General features: G+C 36.1%; 1 protein-coding gene across 3 annotated transcripts in view; it reads right to left on the bottom strand.

Moving 5' to 3' along the window:
• Window positions 1-6,674: 6,674 nt before the first annotated feature.
• The window catches only part of CNTN1 (contactin 1), a 365,513-nt gene continuing 352,592 nt past the window's right edge, over window positions 6,675-19,595 (bottom strand). For all 3 annotated transcript variants that reach the window (XM_029205356.1, XM_029205357.1, XM_029205355.1), the window contains one exon: window positions 6,675-8,704. In XM_029205356.1, the coding sequence (XP_029061189.1) occupies window positions 8,628-8,704 (77 nt within the window). In that variant the 3' untranslated portion in view covers window positions 6,675-8,627. The remainder of the gene's footprint in view (window positions 8,705-19,595) is intronic.

Genomic DNA, 19,595 nt, shown 5'->3' with positions numbered 1-19,595 from the left:
ATAGAAATGCACTAAAACACTGAAAACTTAAAAATTTGTTTTTCATTCAATAATCCATTCAATATATATATATATGTACTGAGTTCTTATTACATACAAGGTCTTATGCTACTCTATGAGGATGAAAAGAAACACACTTCAGCCTGGTAGAACGCTTTGAGCTGTAATCTTTATGGTAGATGTAAATGTAGAGAGGCTATTTCCCTTGGCTGCCATGCTCATCTCAGCTCACCACTGCGATTCCAGCCACTAAGCTGGTGTCTTTCTTCTTCAGTGAACTAAACAAAACAAATTCAGCAACCTAACCTAAACATAACTCTCATCTTTAACTCAAATTTGGTCCAGAAGCTGTAAGTATTCATAAGGGTTGTTAAATACCATATTTTATCATTTCTAGTACACCCAGTGATTTTTCCATGTTAATATCTCTGAAAATGGAATGTATCTTGCAATTTATGGCACCTCTTAATGGCTGTCAGTCAGAAGACAATAATGACTTAGTTGTCACTGCCTGCGCATATGTGACTTTGGTCATAGCTGTTTATATTGGCATTACTTCAGTTGAGTTAGGAGTATTTTGGGGATAACACATGTTGAGTTTAATTGCTTTTTAAATGTCTTATGATTCATCATTAAAACCAAAATTTTTTTATGTATAGAAATTTATGGAAATAGAGCATCTGGACATATAGGGCTAACATTTTTTATTCCTGTTGGCCAGATCAGACAATTTCATTTGCTTAAAATTCTTGTCAGCAAGAGTCTTTATTTTATTCTATGTATAACATACTACCCCCAAAACTTAGTGGCCTGAAACATCAAATATTTGTTATCTCATGCAGTTTCTGAGGGTAATGAACCTGGGAGCATTTCTGTTGGGTAGCTCTTGCTCAGTGTCTTTCAAAGACTGCAATTACGCTTTTAGCCAAGGCTGTAGTCATGTGAAAGCTTGACTGGGACTGGAATGTGCTTGCAAGATGGCTCACTCACATGGTTGTTGGTAGGGGCCTCAGTTTCTCACTATGTGGGCATCTTCATAGGGCTGCCTGAATGCTTCCACAACATGGCAGTTAGCATTTCCCAGAACAACTGATCTGAGAAGGAGAGAGAGAGAGACAGACAGACAGACAGACCAAAATGGAAACCATGGAAACCACATTGGCTTTTTATGACCTAGTTTCCAAAGTCCTGCACTGTCACTTCTGCTTTATTCTATTCGCTAGAAATGAGTCATTAAGTCCAGCACAACCTCAAGAGGAGAATTAGTTTCTACCTCCTGAAGGGAGTACTATCAAAGAATTTATGGACATATTTTTTTAAATGTCCCTAATAACTGTCCATTAATGCCTGATAAGATTGAGAAAGTACTGGCAGAATGAGCATCAGAAGCTTGAAATAAATACTGAAGCATTCTTTTAAGAAATGATGCATATACCAATACCACCAAAGAATAGTATTTTGTGGCAAAACACAAATATCATTTACTGAGTTTAAGATTGATTTAGAAGAGTCATATTCTGAATGTGGAAATATTTAGGACTATATTACACAATTTATTTCCTTCTTGTCTATGCATAAGAATCAAAAGTCATAAAATTTTTGTGTAAATAACTATTTCCATAAATATAAAATAAAATTCTACATGATAAACAAACGTGTTATAATTTGGAGTATTTTTTCTTTCTTAATGGTAGAATTAATGGCCTTTTAGATCCAATGGGATTTGGTAAATGTGGTAGACTGCATCGTTTGGCTCCAATTCATCAGTATTCCCTATATCCACACCCTTTGCTGGTAACTATAAGGTGCCCACCCATATACGTGAATGACCTGCCCTTCTTCTTGGCTCTGGGTTTTATAATGTGACTTGATTTGGTTAATAGGATATTAGCAGTCATGAGGCAAGCGAAGGCTTGAAAGTGTACCTGCACGTTTTCATTTGCTTCCTTGCACCTCTGCAGCTGTCATGACAACATGCCAGAATTAGCCTGTTGGAAGATGAGAGAAAAGTGGAGCAGATCCAAGTTGCCCTAAAGGCCCCAACTAAAGGCAGCCTCTAACATTTGACAGTCAGACTGCTCTCAAGCGAGTGAGAAAGCCCAGTTCACATTAGCAAGGCCACATTTCTGATCTACTGCTGACCCTGATGTGTGAGCAATTAATGTTTATTGTTACATGTCACTGAGGTTTTGTGGTTGTGTTTCTGCAGCATTATTGTGGTGATAAATAACTAATATAGTTCACTTAAAATGGTGTATGTGTTTTCACCACTTTAATATGGTATGCCCCTTCCCATTGATTAATTGGCATGATAATCTATGTGGATAAGATTTTCCACTGAAGTTCTGAAGTCCCTTGAAAACTTGTACTATGTCTGGATATACACATCATTCTTTCTTAGAAATAATGAAAAAAGTGTAGACAGAACTGTTTGACAGTGGTTTCCCCTCACCCCTCATCATTGAAAATGTTATACATTTAAATGTAGTAAAAGGAAGATTTCAGAGCCAACAGACCCTTTTCCTTATTCTTTTACTTTCTGCTATTGCATTCAGTTCAACTAAATCAGCTCTACCTGACCAAGGATAGGTGACTTTGAGTTGACTGTGAATGCTAAGCTCTGTTCTAGATATAAACAGACAGCTATGCAATCACCTGAATTAAGATTTTTAGAAGCCCTAAATGCTAATTTGCATATATCTGGTGAAAAGTCATGGTGGGAGAGGAAATTTAAGATTTTGGGGAAATATATTAATACTATATGCCAGGCATTTTAACTCTATCATCTTTTTAACTCATAGAATTTTAGGAAGAATAAATGGAGTAGAGAATGTTTTTGTCTGTCCAATACCCTCCTTCTGTTAATAGCACCTGATATTTCTTTTAGGGGAATCATCCCTTTTTACTCCATGTGGCCCTGGTGGAATTTCTATTACAGCGCTCTTGCCACCTTCCAATTATTCAGAAGGACAGGCAGGAGGCCAATGATGGCCCCTGATGGCCAACCTCCTGGGCATAATATGAGTCTTTAATGAGATTTGGTATCTGTATTAGGTCAGAAAAAGAGTCCCTATTTCTTTGGGACCACCAGCCAGCAGAATGTAGGCTTGGAACGGTCAGCACCCGTGATTCCTGTCACAAGGAGATAGCCTGCCTAAAAATGAAACGTGTGCACAGAGAGAACTAGAATCAGTGGATGGAGAGACAGTCTGCTGAGAACATTACTTAAGCCTTTAAATCCTGCCCTTATATCTCGCAGATGGCATTATTTGAGCCAATAAATTCCTTGTTTTTCTTAAGCTTATTTGAGTTGGGTATCTGTCCTTTGCAACTGAAAGAATTCTGAATGATTGAAAAGTGTTATCCTCACTTTATGGGAAAGGAAATTATCTTCCAAATGTCACATTACTTGCCCAAGTTCTCACAAGGTATCTCACAAGGTAATAACAGAGTTAGAACATGATCACAGGTTTGTCCAATGCCCATGATCTTTGCATAACTGCATTTTAAAAGTTTTTAAAATGTATATGCAGTAAAACTCACCCTTTTGTTGTACAGTTGTATGAGTTTTGACCAATAGATTTGCATCACTGCCACCAGTTTTGCACCCCCAAGACTTCCTCATGCTGTCCCTTTGTAGTCAAACCCTCCTTTTTTTTTTTTTTTTTTTGCGGTACGCGGGCCTCTCACTGTTGTGGCCTCTCCCGTTGCGGAGCACAGGCTCTGGATGCGCAGGCTCAGCAGCCATGGATCACGGGCCCAGCCGCTCTGTGGCATGTGGGATCTTCCCGGATCGGGGCACGAACCCGCGTCCCCTGCATCAGCAGGCGGACTCTCAACCACTGCGCCACCAGGGAAGCCCCCTCCTCCTACTCTTAATGCTTCATAACCACTGACTTGTTCTCTGTCCCTAGAGTTTTGTCTTTTACAGAATGTCATATAAATGGAATCACACAGCCTTTCGAATCTGGCTTCTATTCATTTAGCCTAATGCATCTGAAATCCATCCATACTGTTGTATGTTATCAACATAAATGTTTTATGAAAGCATGCTTAGAGCAGCTTTTCAATCATATACTCATTAGTGTGAGTGGGGCATATACAGGTTTTAAAAAGATGAAAAGAATGTATACTGGGTTGAATAATATTCTACCAAGATTTATATCCAGCTGGAATCTATGATATGAATCAAGATTTATATCCAGCTGGAATCTATTTGGAAATAAGGTCTTTGCAGATGTAATCAAGTTAAGATGATGTCAGACTGGATTAGGGTGGGCCCTAATCCAATGACTGGTGCTCTTATGAGAAGAGAAAAATTTAGACACAAAGATACAAAGGGAGAATGTCACATGAAAATAGAAGCAGAGATTGGAGACATGCAGCTGCAAACCAAGAAACACCAAGAATTGCCTGCAACCACAAGAAGCTACAAGAGAGGCATGGAACAGACAGACTGTCCCTCAGAGAACCAACCTTGCTGACACCTTGATTTCTGACTTCCAGCTTCCAGAACTGTAAGAGATAGATTTCTGTTATTGGAAGCACTCAGTTTGTGGTTATTTGTTGTGGCAGCCCTACGAAACTAATACAAGAAGGTATGAAGGTATAGGGGATTGCTTTTAGGGCAACTTCCATCAAGCAAAAGAGCCCGACTGAGGAGGTAGGAAAGATGAAGAGCAAGTTCTTTCACTTTACAGTTTTGCCTTAGGATGAGCCTGACTGAATTCTAGAGCCAAACTGTAATAGCATCATGGGTACTGGTATATTTCCCCAAGCATCAAATCTATTACTAGTAACTGAAAGTGAAACCTGTTTTTAAAATATGATAAACAATGTACAAACCTAATTTTGGCCTCCCCATCAACTAATTTTGAAGTCAACTCATTCAAAACTGCCATGTTTCCATTGTGAAGGAAGAAAAATATTCAAGTTGGGGAGGGGGCACCTTTCATCAATCTTTTTATTAAGCATCTCCAGAAGATTATAGACTCAGGAAATTAGGTATTAAAATTTAATTAACTTTCCAAGTTACTTGAAGAAAAAAGAAAGAAAAAAGTAAAATCCACATTCCTCTGGAGAAAAAAGTCTTCTGAAGTGCATTTCAGTCTGAAGTGCTGCTTGGATTTAAGACACAAACAAATTAGGGGATATTTTTAATAGACAGAAAGTATATAGCCTTTTGATACTTAAGACTTAGAAGCAAAAGAGAGCAAATGAACAAATTAGCATTTTAGACAAATCAAGAGAATGGATTTTTTTCTAAGAGATATTTAAATTACGTATCCATGATGTTCATATTGTTGATTAAGTTTAAAACATCAGCTAATCTACCTTGTAATAATGATGAAAATCTGTGATTCTCAAACCTGGCTCCTTTTCAGACACTCCTGAACAACCTAGAAAGATCCCTAGGCCTCACTGCCCAGATTCTGATTTGGTAAGTCTGAACTAACACCTAAGGAATCTATTTATTTTTTCAAATTCTCCAGGTCATCCTGATGGACGATCAGGTTTGAGAACTAACATAGAAAATGCTCTCACAGAAAGAAGCTTTGATCTCCCAAAGCCTGGGGAATAAGAGATGGGGTCAATCCAAGGTCAAATACCAAAAGCAAAATATTAGAATGGAAGTAATATAATCCTTAAGGTCAAGAAACAGAGGCAGGGTCTAAAAGGGAAACCAGGATGCAGGGTGGAAGCAAGCTTCATGAAACAGGAAAGGAGGTCAGAATGCCAATGAGAAATCACAATCAGAACACAGGGGAGGATTGTAAGCCAGAAACACAGGAAGCTCTGGCATTTAGAATTTGGGGCTCAGTCTGGCTCAGGACTCAGAGAAAGCTTTACCTGAACCAGATTCCTGTCTGTAGAGTTATGCTTTTATGTAAATTCCTCTATTAAGAGTATCAGTTCATTCAGGGTTTATCTAGTCTCTTATTTTTTCAGCATCTAGCAGCTTGCTTTAGTGTCCGGCATTAGACTGAGTAATATGCACTGACGTCTCCATAAACTGAAGTTATCTCTCAGGCGAGAGTATTTCACTGTAATAATGCCTGTGTGTGTGTATGTGTGTAGCTCTATGTTTGTTTGTATATTTTTTGTAGAATGCTTCAAACATTGAACCGTTGTTTAACATGTAACATTTTTTTCCCATGCTATTAAACTTTTAATGAAAACCCTTTAAAAACGAATTTTCAACTTCAGGTAAATTGAAAGGACAATTGTTATTTCTTGGGTAACAGTAAGACATTTATTTCTTTATAATTTGTTTTCATTCATAAAAAGGACAAAGCACAGTCCTATACTACTCCATTGAAAAAATGATAAAAAATAACTAAAAAAATCAATTCAATATTTATCAGTATCAAATAAAACTACTATCACCTTTCCTTGAAATACAAAGAAACAACATATGTATCTATATCTATATAAAGTTTAATTAAGAATCTTGCGTCTTAAAGCAGATGATACATTAGTTAGTTTGACAACAGTTTAAAACTGATGGTCCCAGTCAAATTTGTACACTTGTATGAGGAAATGAAAGGCTTGAGTTATCAGTGTATGAGAGATTTTAATCTACCTTATCTCTGCCACAAAGTTAAAATTAAACAAACAACCTCCAAAGTCTGTTTTCTTCTTACCGTTCAGAACCATTTCATGCAAAACCAGTTTTGCTCTTTATTATCATACATTAGAAAATAAAAGGCAAGCATGCATTTGGCAAAAGATTTAGTTGTTGACTATATAAAAATGCCCAACATGGGTCACATTGCAAAAGGAAAACCTCAAAGTGTAACAATGAAAACACAAACGTGTACAGAAGGCTCACAGAGTATTCGTTTCCCTAAAGTATGAAGAGATTTTTTTTTTCAAATAATTAAATATTTTATGAAATCTGGTAACGATCTCAAGACTGTTGACATACTTCCACTGGAGAATCATCCCTTTCACTTATTTTTAAAAAGTTTCATTTTATAACAAAGAGTTAAATGTAAACTAATGAAATATTTATTGGTATTTTCATAATGAAAACTCTAAACATTTATACATAGATATATAGTACAAAAATTATACAAATTAAAGAAAGGGGGGTAAAATAGTAATAGATCTATTTTGCTTCCTGTAAATATTTTTTTTATGAACCTATAAGGTATCCTTTCTAAAAAGATAAATTCTATCTCTAATTAGCTAGCAAGGTTGTGCTAATAAAATAGGATTATGCCTCTTGAAGCATCAGACATTGCACTATTTCATAAGCCAGCTAATCCTTTATTACTTGATTTCTTTCACATCCACACTCAAACACATTTCCGTGCACACCATGGAGAATGAAGAAATGTGCATCTTCCTTTTCACAACTTATAAAAACCTAAAGCACCAACACTTGGGAGACCACTGGACAGACACGTTATTTGTCTCCTCCCGGCCTTCCAGTTTTGCATACTCTTCAAAGTACCATTAGCAACATCTTGATTTGGTATTCATAGCCAGTTTTCGGTATTGCATTGAAGCAGGAAATGAGTTTAAAACTAAATTAAAAAAAAATAGGGAATACTGTAGTTTTTCCGAGCTACAGGTGATTTCTTGATTCCATACCTTTAATAAAGAGAGGTTTTACTTAAAATGAAGCACAAAAACAAAGTCACTAGAATATTAGATAATTCTGATATTCACTTAACTGTCATTTATTCCTAGCTGTGTAAAGACTGTCACATCTCAATTAAAAAATGGAAGCACTCTACTTCTCAAAATTCATCAGTTCACGTATGAATAAATACAGCAACATGATATACTCTAACACAAGAGCTGTGATATTTTTGAGGTTTGAAATTGATGATACGAAAAACATAAAATAATGTCAGAGTAGAATACAAAAGTAAAAAAAAAAAACTTCATGTAGTATATTAATTTTATTATTAAAAAACTAACTTAAAAGTATTACTGATTCTGAAGACCAAATATTTAGAAAATTACTTACTTCCAAAACAAGAATACTGAAAGTAAGCTCTAGAATTTGGTTTTCAATATTCAAAATCATCCAACTCATTCAGTAGAATGTTTTGGTATTGGAAATTATGTTAAATGCTTTAGTTGTACTTTTTTCTTAAAGAAAACTCAAAATGCCATGAATGATAGGGGCCATTCAAAAATATGCAGGACCCAAAACAGAGAGGATAGTACAAGAGACTGTATTACTCTTACATTTACCACATACGATCAACGTTTCAACCTCTATTATATTTCACAACTTGTTATTAAATTTAAAGCACCTGTGTATGGTGATTTTACTTTCACTCTACAGCCTATGGTGTTGAATTGAACACTGTAAATTGTCCCATTGGATTAAATCATGCAACTGTCACAGAATTAGGTTAAGTGGTTTATAAGGCATATTGGAACGAGTTAAAAATCATTTTATATCCATTTAAAAGTTTATTCTTTTGGATGAAGGGGTTCCTGAATGCCTCAGTCATAACATATGCTGTAAATCAGTTGGATAGTTTGTTAAAGTATAATTTATTTGGCTTAGGATGGAGTTGCAGGACTTGGAAGGAATTGTAGTCATCACAGAGATGGAGGGTGTCCTCTGAGCTGGGCTGGGAGCAGCAGTTGTCATGCCACATTCAGAATTCCAAGTACACAAGGATGCCAAGGACAGGCAGCAGGAAGCCAAGAAGACATGGTGATAGGATGGATGCACCTATAATGTAAACCAAAAAAGTGCATATTATTTCATTGATAACAGTCACTGTTGCTCATTTACCCTGCTATGGGTATTATGTAACCATGAAACTCAAGTGGTTCCTTTAAAAAAATACTAGCTTCACTTAGTCTTAAGTGACTTAAGAAAAACAAAAATGTTTGATCAAGGATTTTGTGTGTGAGACTGTGTGGACTGTTTATACCAAAAGTTCATATAAATCATTTAAGATAATAAGATCACAAATGTTTCTGTTTTTCCTGTGATCCAGCAGTCCCAAACTCCTACCATAAGGCACTAGGTCAGGAAACATGTATAAATAAGTGAAAAATTGTAAGTAAGCTGTGAAAAAATAAGATAAAGAGATGCAGCAAAAATGCTAATAATGTTACATGGGGCAATGACATCATAGGTATACTGGAAGGTCCTAAATGATTTCATATCCTAATGGTTTTAAAACATTTAGGGGCTTATACGCAATGATTTTAGAAATGTACTTTTGATAATAATAAATAATCTATTCAAATTTTTATCTAAAGAACAATTGCCCTGAGAGATGTTATGTAAATGAAGAATAAAAATGATGTAATATTCTACAGACTTAAATTACGTCTTGAATGCCACCTAGAAGGGCTCTTCCTGTGGTCAGGTAAGTTTATGGGTCAAAGTCCAGCTTCACTGGAATTCTTGAGAAAGGGCTGAAAAGTGGGACCAAGAAGGTACACTCTTCCTTTCAACTCTCCACAATTATTAGGTGCTCTCTTCAATGAGCAAAAAATACAGTCAACAGCTTGTAAATATAATAGATTTGTGTCCATTTTGGGAAGTTTATTCTCTAAATTTGAAACTTTAAATCATTGTTATCTACTATATCAACAGTTGCCTAAATAGACCTTTCTTTGGAATATTCCTCTTAAGTTTAGGAAGACTCAAGGCCATTTCTCTCGAATTTGGTCATTGAAAGCACAGTCATACTCCCTGTAAGGTGGAAGATGATTGTGTCTACCTGCATTCCACTATTGCCCTGTTAGCAGCATTCAGTGCTGCATGGAAAATATAAGACAGAAAACATTATCAGACACTGATAAAGGGGTTCTTAGAAATGAGCAGGACAGCGAAGGTAAAAGTGAGGGCAGAACAGCAAGCACTATATAAACAGCCCTCGAGTAGCTGCTTATAGCCTCTTTATGATAATGCATAACGGCATTATCGGTAGCAATGATGACACAAATAATGACCATGATAGCTGCTGTTCTACAGCAGCTACAGTTCACTGTTCTACAGCCACAAGACAGACACCACACTGGCCATTTATATGTATTATGACATTTATACAATAGATTATGATGGCAGGTCTTATTTTCCTGACTTTATAGATTATGTAACTCAGATTCAGGTAAAATGACTTGTTCAAAGCCAGTGGCCAGTAGAAGGCAGAGCCAGGATTAGATCTCAGATTGGCCTGGCTCCAAAGCCCATGCTCTTTCTACCTCTCTGCCACTTTCTACAGATAACTTTGGAAAGGTACCAGTTCTAGAAAAGCATTAGGACATTACATCTTGCGCTTAAAGTGTCAAGGCAAGGGCACAGGAGGAAAACAAATGACATACGGGAAAGCAGAGCACCTAAGCTGTTTCAAAGTGTGTTTATTCTTGCAGCATTTTTTCCTTCTATTTTTCTACACAGATATTTTAAAACAATGTCACAGCCCACATATTATTTTATTCAATAAGATGACCAATAATAAACCTTAATCACACAGAAAAACATTAGCTTTCAATGTTTGACCTAATTTAAATGATTTTTCCTGAAGACCTTTGTCTGAGAATGACTGCAAGGTCTCTGCAACGCTCTGTCTTTGCCCACGAATTACATCAGTGATGGGTACACATTCATGTATTTGCCTGAATATGTGGGTTGGCTAAGTACAAACTGTGGCCAAGGAAAGAAGGTTAGTCAATTGTGGATGCCATTTTGAAGTTTTGGTGTTAGTATGAAAACCAAACACAATTTCATAATTTGTGGCTTCAACATCAGGATATTTGATTTATTTAAAATAAACTCTTCATGTTTATGTGTGTTATATTTAATTTCTCTAGTGGCTCAAGCTTATGTAACTGTGGTCTTCATCTTCAATTCTCTTCCACATTGCAAACACAAATTAGAGACCTGACTGAATTACTATTTTAAAGTCATTTTAAATGTGGGATCCCTATATTCTTGAGGGGTTTTAAACATATATAGGTTTTCCATCTAGCAAAATGTATATCAAGCATAATTTCAGTACTTAACATGGTATGTAGTAAATGTATATTTTTCTTTTCACATAGCTACTGAATATCAAACATGAAAAAGTCATCAGTCTGGTTAATTACTTTTGCCTATAAGAACAGATGTAAGGCCAATTTAGAATACTATGTCTCTTCCATTGGATTTCTTGACTTTTTTTTAACCTAAACTGCCCAGATTTATTTTTCCCTCAGGAAGGATTCCTCTAGAGGGAGTTATATATTGAGAAGAGAAATTTAATTAAAAGTTAAGCAGTGCTTAACAATCTCTCCAGGTTTATACTAAATAGACAGCCACTCTAGTCAGTTTTTAATCCAAATCCCTTTTCTGATGCTTAAGTTTAGATACCATGGTCCAATCCAAATTGTTAATGTTTACTATTAATACTTGGAATTTTCTCCTTGTGGTGTCATGTTTATGATCACACCTGTTAATATCTCTAGATTTTGAACAACTTCAGGACAGGGAATATATCCAAATCATATTTTCAGCTGTGTTGTCTAATACCAAGCCCAGCATATAGTGAGTTCTTGAACCATAAAGTTATAATATGAATAATTCTTCCAGTTAAAAGCCCTGAACCTTTTCTGATTGCAGAACACAAGGTGGGAGAGAAAGTGAAGGGGTAGGACACAGGGGTTTAAAGAAGACAAAGGCAACCACTGTGACATGCATCTCTTATCAGAGAGATGATATTAAAAATCTGCAGTATCAGAAAGGCCTTATTTTACTGCTCAGCCCGAGGGGTTCTCTAACTTTTCTTGATAGGATGTTACTCTGGATTCCTTCAAAGCCTTATAACCCTGGGCTGAGGGAAGAAAGCGTTTTGATGAGATGATTGATCCCCATGCCTAGGGGTATGTTTCATATATATTAGGTGTGTTAGGTACACATCAGTGGGTGTTTGATGTTGAAATTTGTCGAATTCAATAAAACTCCTGCTGGGATAGCAGCAAGTTTAGAGAAACATAAGAGTAAAAGTCTGTTTGGGATTGAGAGTAAAAAATCAGCTCAGAGGGAAAAAGAGCAAAGTCACCTGCCTTTATTCAGGTTAGTAGTATGACAGACACAGATAGTGCCTTGAACTTGAACTTAAATGGAGACACTGCCAAGGTCATGCAGCAGCTGGCAAATGCACAAATGACCCCTTCATTGAGTGGCTAGTGCTGTGTTACCAGTGCTATTCCATACCTGCTTTACACTTCCCATCTTTTACTAGGAACACGCAATTGCTAAACTACTCTCCCCTTGAGACGGCTCCCAACCCTAGTTAATTCCTGATACTCCTGCCCTCATCTTAGAAACAGCAACTGATCCAGAACTGATTGCTTCTTCCCTTAGACCTTCCTCTGGATTTTTCAGTAAGAACTCAAACCTTACATAAGATGTTTCTCCTTCCCACTTGAGTGGTGTTCCACGACTGCTCTGGGGTACGTTTCCTTGTTACATCCAGTCAATTACAGGGAGTCCGACTATCTATCAGACTACAGCTTTGTAACTGGTCCTTGGTTGTTTAGATTTTGAGAACAAACAGGCAAATATGAGGGTCTGTAAGCAGGTCACTGTCCTAGCAGGAGATGTAAGGGGATAGTGGGAATAGTGTAATGGGGCTCTAGAGCCAGGCAAAGAAAGCAAGAGTCCAAATACTGCCTCTGCCTTTTATTGGCTAGGTCATCTTGAGCATGTTCCTTAATATTTTTATGCCCTAGTTCCTTCAAGTATAAAACAGGGGTAATATATCTCATAGCTTTATTGTGAGTATGGAGAAGATGTATATCAATGGTTCTTAGATATATTTTAGCAGCATAACCTTTCTTCAGAAACAATCATATGTGGAAGCCCATTTACTGAACAAGCAGGGAGAGGGGATACTTTATTTAAAGATGGGCCTGGGGCAGGAGACCACAGATTTGTTGCCTCCTTTATGTTCATGCTTGTACCTGTACTCCCCCAAGCCCATCACTCCAGACAATGTGTAGGGCTCTGCTTATCACAGTTTGAAAACAGCTGCTTTATGTAGCGCACTTCAAAAAGTGCATAGCTGGTAGAAAACTTCTGTAAATGATAGTGATTCATATTACATTTGATGTTGTTCATCTCTTTATACAGTCCTACACTGTATTTTTTGAAAAGTAGTTGGATAAAAACCAAGCAAAACAATAGATAAAGCAGGTGTCCCCTGCAGACAACTTACATTTGAGACCTGTATGTCTACTTACTGTTCCCTAGTCACACATTGTGTCCTTTTAGATCACAAACATTCCTGAAATGTCCTTTCACCTATCAACATGGGGCATATTGGACTTTTCTGTAGTAGTATAGCTCAAGTTGATCTCCTCTGTGACATGGTAGTCTGGGATCTTTGGTTTTAAGTAACTGGAGCTCAACTGAAGAAAAAGCTGATTTTACACTGCTTTGGGACAACTAGAGCTAGTTAACTGAATACCTGTGTGTGCCACATTTCTGACTTTCATGTCTTCTTCCTTTGCAGATTGCCTCACATTCTCAGACTGACTTCTCAAGGTAGACAAGAGAGTCAAGTTCACAATCATACATTCTCAAGATCAAAGAGATGATATTGTTTTTACTCCAATTCCAGTGAGAAAACTCTCAAGGAAAGATTCTTATTTGCAAAGTCTGAGTCATATACGTACTTTCAGACCAATACTGTGGCTGAATTAGTGCATTTGTGTGATTGAACTAGCTTGGAACAGGTTCCCATCCCTCAACCAATCACTGTGGCCAAGGAGGAGGGTCGCTTAAGAAGACATCAACACTTTCTGATCTCAGGTATTGATTACAAGCTTTGTTTTTGGAGTTAGCCTGACCCGTTGGCAATTCTGGGTCTATCATTTACTGGCTGTGTACCCTTTGGAAAATTATTTGTGTCCATTTACCCATTAGATTGTTGTGAGGTTTAAGTGAGAAAATGGCACTTATTTTCTTAAATTTTGTGGCAGAAATGGGTGAAAACAAAAGTTAAAGGAGGAAGAGCTGTTTTTTACTTTCAGATACTGACATATAACTTAATGTATGAATGAATTTTCTGACCAAGAAAATTTTTTAAAAATTCATGTACTCTAATTTTCTTGCAGGACTTAACACTTAAAGGATGTGAAGCCATTGAGGCAAAAACAAATACTTCAAAATTTGTCTTGACCGCTGGGATTTTACAGAATGTCTGAGACAAAACAATTATAGATTTGTTATTGGTTAATTCATTTCTGGAATTTCTATCTTATATGTCTCTTCTCCCTTTCATATTTTCTTTTTCATGATTCCCCCCCACCCTTTTCCTGATTCCCACACGATTTTTTACCCTTGACTAGAAACTGGTATAGAATTTGGAATAAAACTTCTGTAACTCAGTGAGGTTAATGTTAAAATTTTCTTTGGGCCATATATCAGAATTTTTATTTTTATAAATTGTCTAATGCTTATTAAGAATTAAAAGATGTATCTCTTTAAAAAGTTAGTTGGCTCTGCTTCAAATAGGTCTCTTGGGGAAAATGCTGTTACAGTTTTCAATTTTAAATCCATTATTATAAGCATAACTACCTGCCTTTGACAAAATGGAGTTATGGATATTTACCCCAATCGGTTTTAAGAGTTTCTGGAAAAGAAAACAAAAGAGAAATCAGAAAATAAGATGGATTTTTTCTTTGAGATACAGAAGACTTTTTATATTTGATGATTTTTTTGGCCTTTGATATCTATTTTATTATAGTGTCTATGTGTATCAGCTTGCTTATTCTGTTTGAGAATTTTATCTCCTTATGCTTCTTTGAGATAGCAAAATACTAAGCTATGTGAAGAAGAAGAAAAAAAAAAGATAATTTAAGACCTATTTGCAGTTCTGTCAATAGCTAGTTGTGTAACTTTGGGCAAAAGAGAATATTTGGACTCAAAATATGGCTCTGAGGCTGGTGTGATCTTTGGCCATTTTACTTGTCAAGGCTGTGGATTTTTCCTTCTGTAAAATGATAGGGTTCAATATTATAATTCCTTAGGTTCCTAGCATTGCCATTAGTCTATGATTCTATGCAAACCATAATGTGTTCAAGAATATCAAGCATTGAGCCTAAAATTTGCAAAGATATTTGTTATATTTCCCCTTATTTATGATAAAGTTGATATGTGTTTATATATATACATTAAAAGCTTGATCATATAAGTGATAGTGGCTATGATGTTTTTTTTCAAACTGGTGAAACCCACTAATCTTGCTGCTCCTACTTACTTGGCAATTATAAACACATATGTCAAACAAAATAGTTTTTGGTTTTTTTTGGCAAGGGTGTATGGTTTGCTGACAGCTTATCCTGGCAGTCATATATTTTCCTTACTCTGGTCCTTTCCCTATCAGGAAATGTGAGATTACAAGGATGCATTTCTTCTTTGAGAAAGGATCAAGTATCTCCGTTAGAGTGATGACCAATTATTTGCTGGGAAATATAAAAGTAACTTCTAACAGTCCATTCGCTAACAAACACATTCTAAATAACCTAATTCTGATATAATTGGGGGGCAAGATGAGACTATAATTCTGAGGACTTTTAAAACTGGTTTACCTACTTTTTTAGAAATGCAAGGTAAGATTTTCACAAAAGCTTGAGACTTGGCATTAGAAAGAATTCTACTTGAATACTGTTGCCCTCGCTTGAGTGTGTGACCTCCGCTAGGTATTTAATCTCTCAGAGCCTCCATTTCCTTATCTGGAAAATGGGGAGTACAATATTTCCACAGCAGGGTATTTGTGATAATTAAATGAAAAAAAAGTTAAAAATACATAGTAAATGCCATTTGATAATTGTGAATCTGAAATATGAAATTTAGTGTGTTCATTTAAAAATTATTATATAGTGAATATGAGAATACCCTAAGCATGGGATGAGACATAAGAGACTCAGAACTCTCTCCTATTCTATAAAATGTTCAACATACATATAATACATTTCATTGGTTTAATTTTTTCCTCAACTTATACAAAATCTTTAACAAATAACACTCAAGTTCCTTATTCACAAACAACCAGAGCCAGCTTATTAGATCATCTTTGCATTTGGTATTGGAAATAGCTGTTTGGCAGAATATGCTTACTTGGGTAGCCCTGGTTTTGTGGAATGCATCAAACTAGGACTGGGATCAGTTTTTCTCAACATCAATAAAATTTAGAGAGCCTGGGGACTTTCAGATGCTCATTCTATTTTGCAATATTCATAAAAACAAATCTTAAATTATTCCCTCCACTGCCCCAGCCTTGCCTTTCCCCAATCAGTTTTTGAGGCAAAGCAATAACAAGTAGAGCCAGAGAAAAAGTTTAAAAATTTGTGTGTGCTCCATGCCAAGGCTAATGGTTCCTCTTTAGTGCTAGGCTTGAGGGCCCATTTGAACACATCTATGACTAAGACTTCCTAGACAAATTCAGGAGCTACAGACACATACCCTACCAGGTCTACTTAAGAAGGAGTACTGCTCCCTGAACCTCTCCTACATCCCCCACAGACATACTTGCTTCTTCTATAGTTTTGCCACTTTACATTTTTAGGAGAACAACTGGTGTTTTGCAGTACTGACAATGAAGAGTAGGAGTAAAACTAGTTGGACATGACAGTCAATTTTCCTTAAACTTATCAGTGTATATAATCAAAAGAAAGCTAAACAAAGGGAAGCAGGCAGGTATGTCTTCTTACAAAGCCCACCGAATTTTTCGTAGCTGTTCTTTTACATAAATTTGAGTAAAGGATATTTTGCTGATTTTAATACTAATGCTCAAGGTCATGATGGGCACAATGTTTGCTTGTAGGTGAGACCATAGAACTAAAAAGGTTTAGTCTATCATGCTCCTGGATGTCATGACTATTTATTCATGGAGGGTCTATTTTGTTCAGGCACCCCTAAAATTATAGGAGAGATGACATACTTTTAGCAGACACATATTTGCATGCCTATTTCTAGTACCAATATTTGTGGGACAAATCATTCCCCAGTTCTAGGAAAGGATAGGTATTTTGCCTTTTAAATTTGCTTAGAACAGCAGGCTTTTCAAGAGATGAGAGGATGGGATGACACAGAAAAGCCCCTGTTAAGCTTTGGCATTGTGAGCCCCAAAGTGGCAACTATATCCAGTTTCATGTGACTCTTTTGTGGGACGGAACTAGCAGCCATCATTCACCCAGCTGGCCTTCCTGGGGGTGGTTTCCAATTCACATGTCAGGTTTTATCAAAGTATAGATGCAGATTAATTTCAATTTAAGTATTACCTCTGTTTTTCTTTTAAATCAAATCCTCTTCTGTGAGGAAAACTCCAAAAATTTAAATGTACAGATAGCTATGATATAAGAATAATAATAAGATTTCTTTAAATCATTTATTCATAAGTTTTCTGGACAGTCTGGTCTACAGCATGTCCTCAACAAATATTTGTTCGATGGATTATTATTATTTTTTAATTTATTAAGTGCCTATTCTGTCCAGGGAACTTTTGCAACATGTTATTTTGTTTAATTCTTATAATACATGTATGTCTCATATATATACAATATATACATGTACATATACATTCTTATAATATGTATTATAATATTATATTATATTAATATAATATTATATATTATAATATGTATATACATATACATTCTTATAATACATGTATGTCTCATATATAATACAAGTATGTCTCATTATCCTCATTTGCAGATTAAAGGTCTAAGAGTCAGATTTGCTGACCTAGCACAAGGCAAAATTGGTTATTGAACTAAAACCTGGTTCTAAGCCCAGTGCTATTTTCTCTACCCCAGAGATGCTTCATGAATCCTTCTTAATATGGCCAGACAATGCAGTGGTCTAACTTTCCTTAATGTAATGAGTTGAGAGTTGGATTTTATTACCAGTATATAAACACCCCCATGTCACAACAGCCAAGGATCCTAGTCCCCCACTGGTTTCATGTGGTGGTTCAGAGTCACAAATACCTGGGAAGCTTTCCCAGGGCAAACCAGAGCAGAAGTCCCATTTGATTTTTCTTGATTCATCTTTACTTTGGGGCTATGACAAATGAATGACTCACCTGTTTGAGGTGGTATTTTGTTATTTAAGATTTTCGTCCCTAATATAATCCTGAACTCATTTGTTTGTCAGACCTCGGGGCCTTACTGTAGGCCCCCTACTTACTGTAGGATTCAGTGTCATCCATCTATCAGCAAGGATTAATTGGTGCTTCTCTGTTTTTCCACATGCACATGAAGTTCTTATAAGAAACAGTCTGAATTCATTGAATCTTCACAACTATTAAGAGGATCAAAATCAACTGAATCTTCTTTTTGTACTTTCACAGAAGAAACAATTTCTCAGCTATTTTCACAATAGTCTGAAACATGTAAGGAGGTACTGGCTGAAATCAACACTAATTACTCCAAAGGATTTCTAAGAGTTTCTGCTTATTCAGTAGAAGATATAAAATAATTTCAATCACTTTGGATGGCATCTACATGGAATTTTTGTTATTTTTATATATTTTTCAGAGTTCTTTTTTTTCCAGAAGGCTCATTCTTAGTCATGTTTTCATGGTGCTAAACTCTGAAATTTTAAATTCTTTCCAAATTCTTTTTAGGTTAAAAAAAGTGGAAAAAAAAGAAGGTTGACTTTCATTATGTCTGTAAGGAGTTTATTTTAAAAAATCAACAGAGTAGTTACTCCTTGCTAACCAACAGAAATTCTGGGGAATGCTTTAAGAAACCATTTTGTTTATCCTGAACAAATCAAATTCTCTCACTCTGAGTGGGAATTGAAATTCTTTTGTCAACATCTATATTTCTAACCAGTAATACCAGTCTTCTCCCAGTCATTTCATTATAAAATTTTGGGAGCCATTATTGACTATCTCTCCATAAGACTTGTGCCTTGTGTCTCCATGACTCGTGAGAGTGTGTTTTATACAGAGGGACTTTCGGATGTTGATTGATGATGATATACTAATATGCTTAAAATAACATAATTAATTTTCAAGATATTGAAAGAAATATAAAATCTAGAAAGAAGTTTGAGACCAATGATTTGCTTTGACATTTATTTCACCTGGACTGTCCTACCTCTTGTTTCCCTTTCCTGGCTTTTCCATATTAGGTTCTTCAGAGTTTGTCAGAGCACCACTTCTCTTGCCCTCTACACCATCTGTTCCATCTTTATTCTTATAGCATTTTCCCATCCTTCTAAGTTACTTAGCTCAGTTAATGATTGCCATGTAATCAGAATGTTAAACATAGAGTCATTTTCAAAGTGCTTTTTCCTCTCACTTGCAATACACTCTCTTGGTCACCAAGTACAATTGATTCCATCTCCAACATCACTCTAGAATCTCTCTGCTCCACTTTCTCTCCTGTCTCTGCCATAGTGATCCAGGACCTCATCACCTCTTACTTAAACACAAGAAAAGTAAAAAGATGAAAAAACCAAAACCCACAAATCCAATCTGCCCCCTTTTCACAGTCTGTAATAACCTATACTCCAATTATACTACCTCCCTCTCCTTTTTGAATCCTGCATTAGAGACTCACTGAATGTGATGCCATTTTTACATATTCTCAGAGTCAACACTTGTTTC

Source organism: Monodon monoceros, unplaced genomic scaffold (genome assembly GCF_005190385.1).
Source record: "Monodon monoceros isolate NGI ecotype Baffin Bay Population unplaced genomic scaffold, NGI_Narwhal_1 Super_Scaffold_6, whole genome shotgun sequence".
In the NCBI taxonomy this organism is placed as follows: domain Eukaryota; kingdom Metazoa; phylum Chordata; class Mammalia; order Artiodactyla; family Monodontidae; genus Monodon; species Monodon monoceros.
The sequence above is the reverse complement of the archived record's forward strand: the minus strand, read 5'-3'. Positions and strand labels throughout refer to the sequence as shown.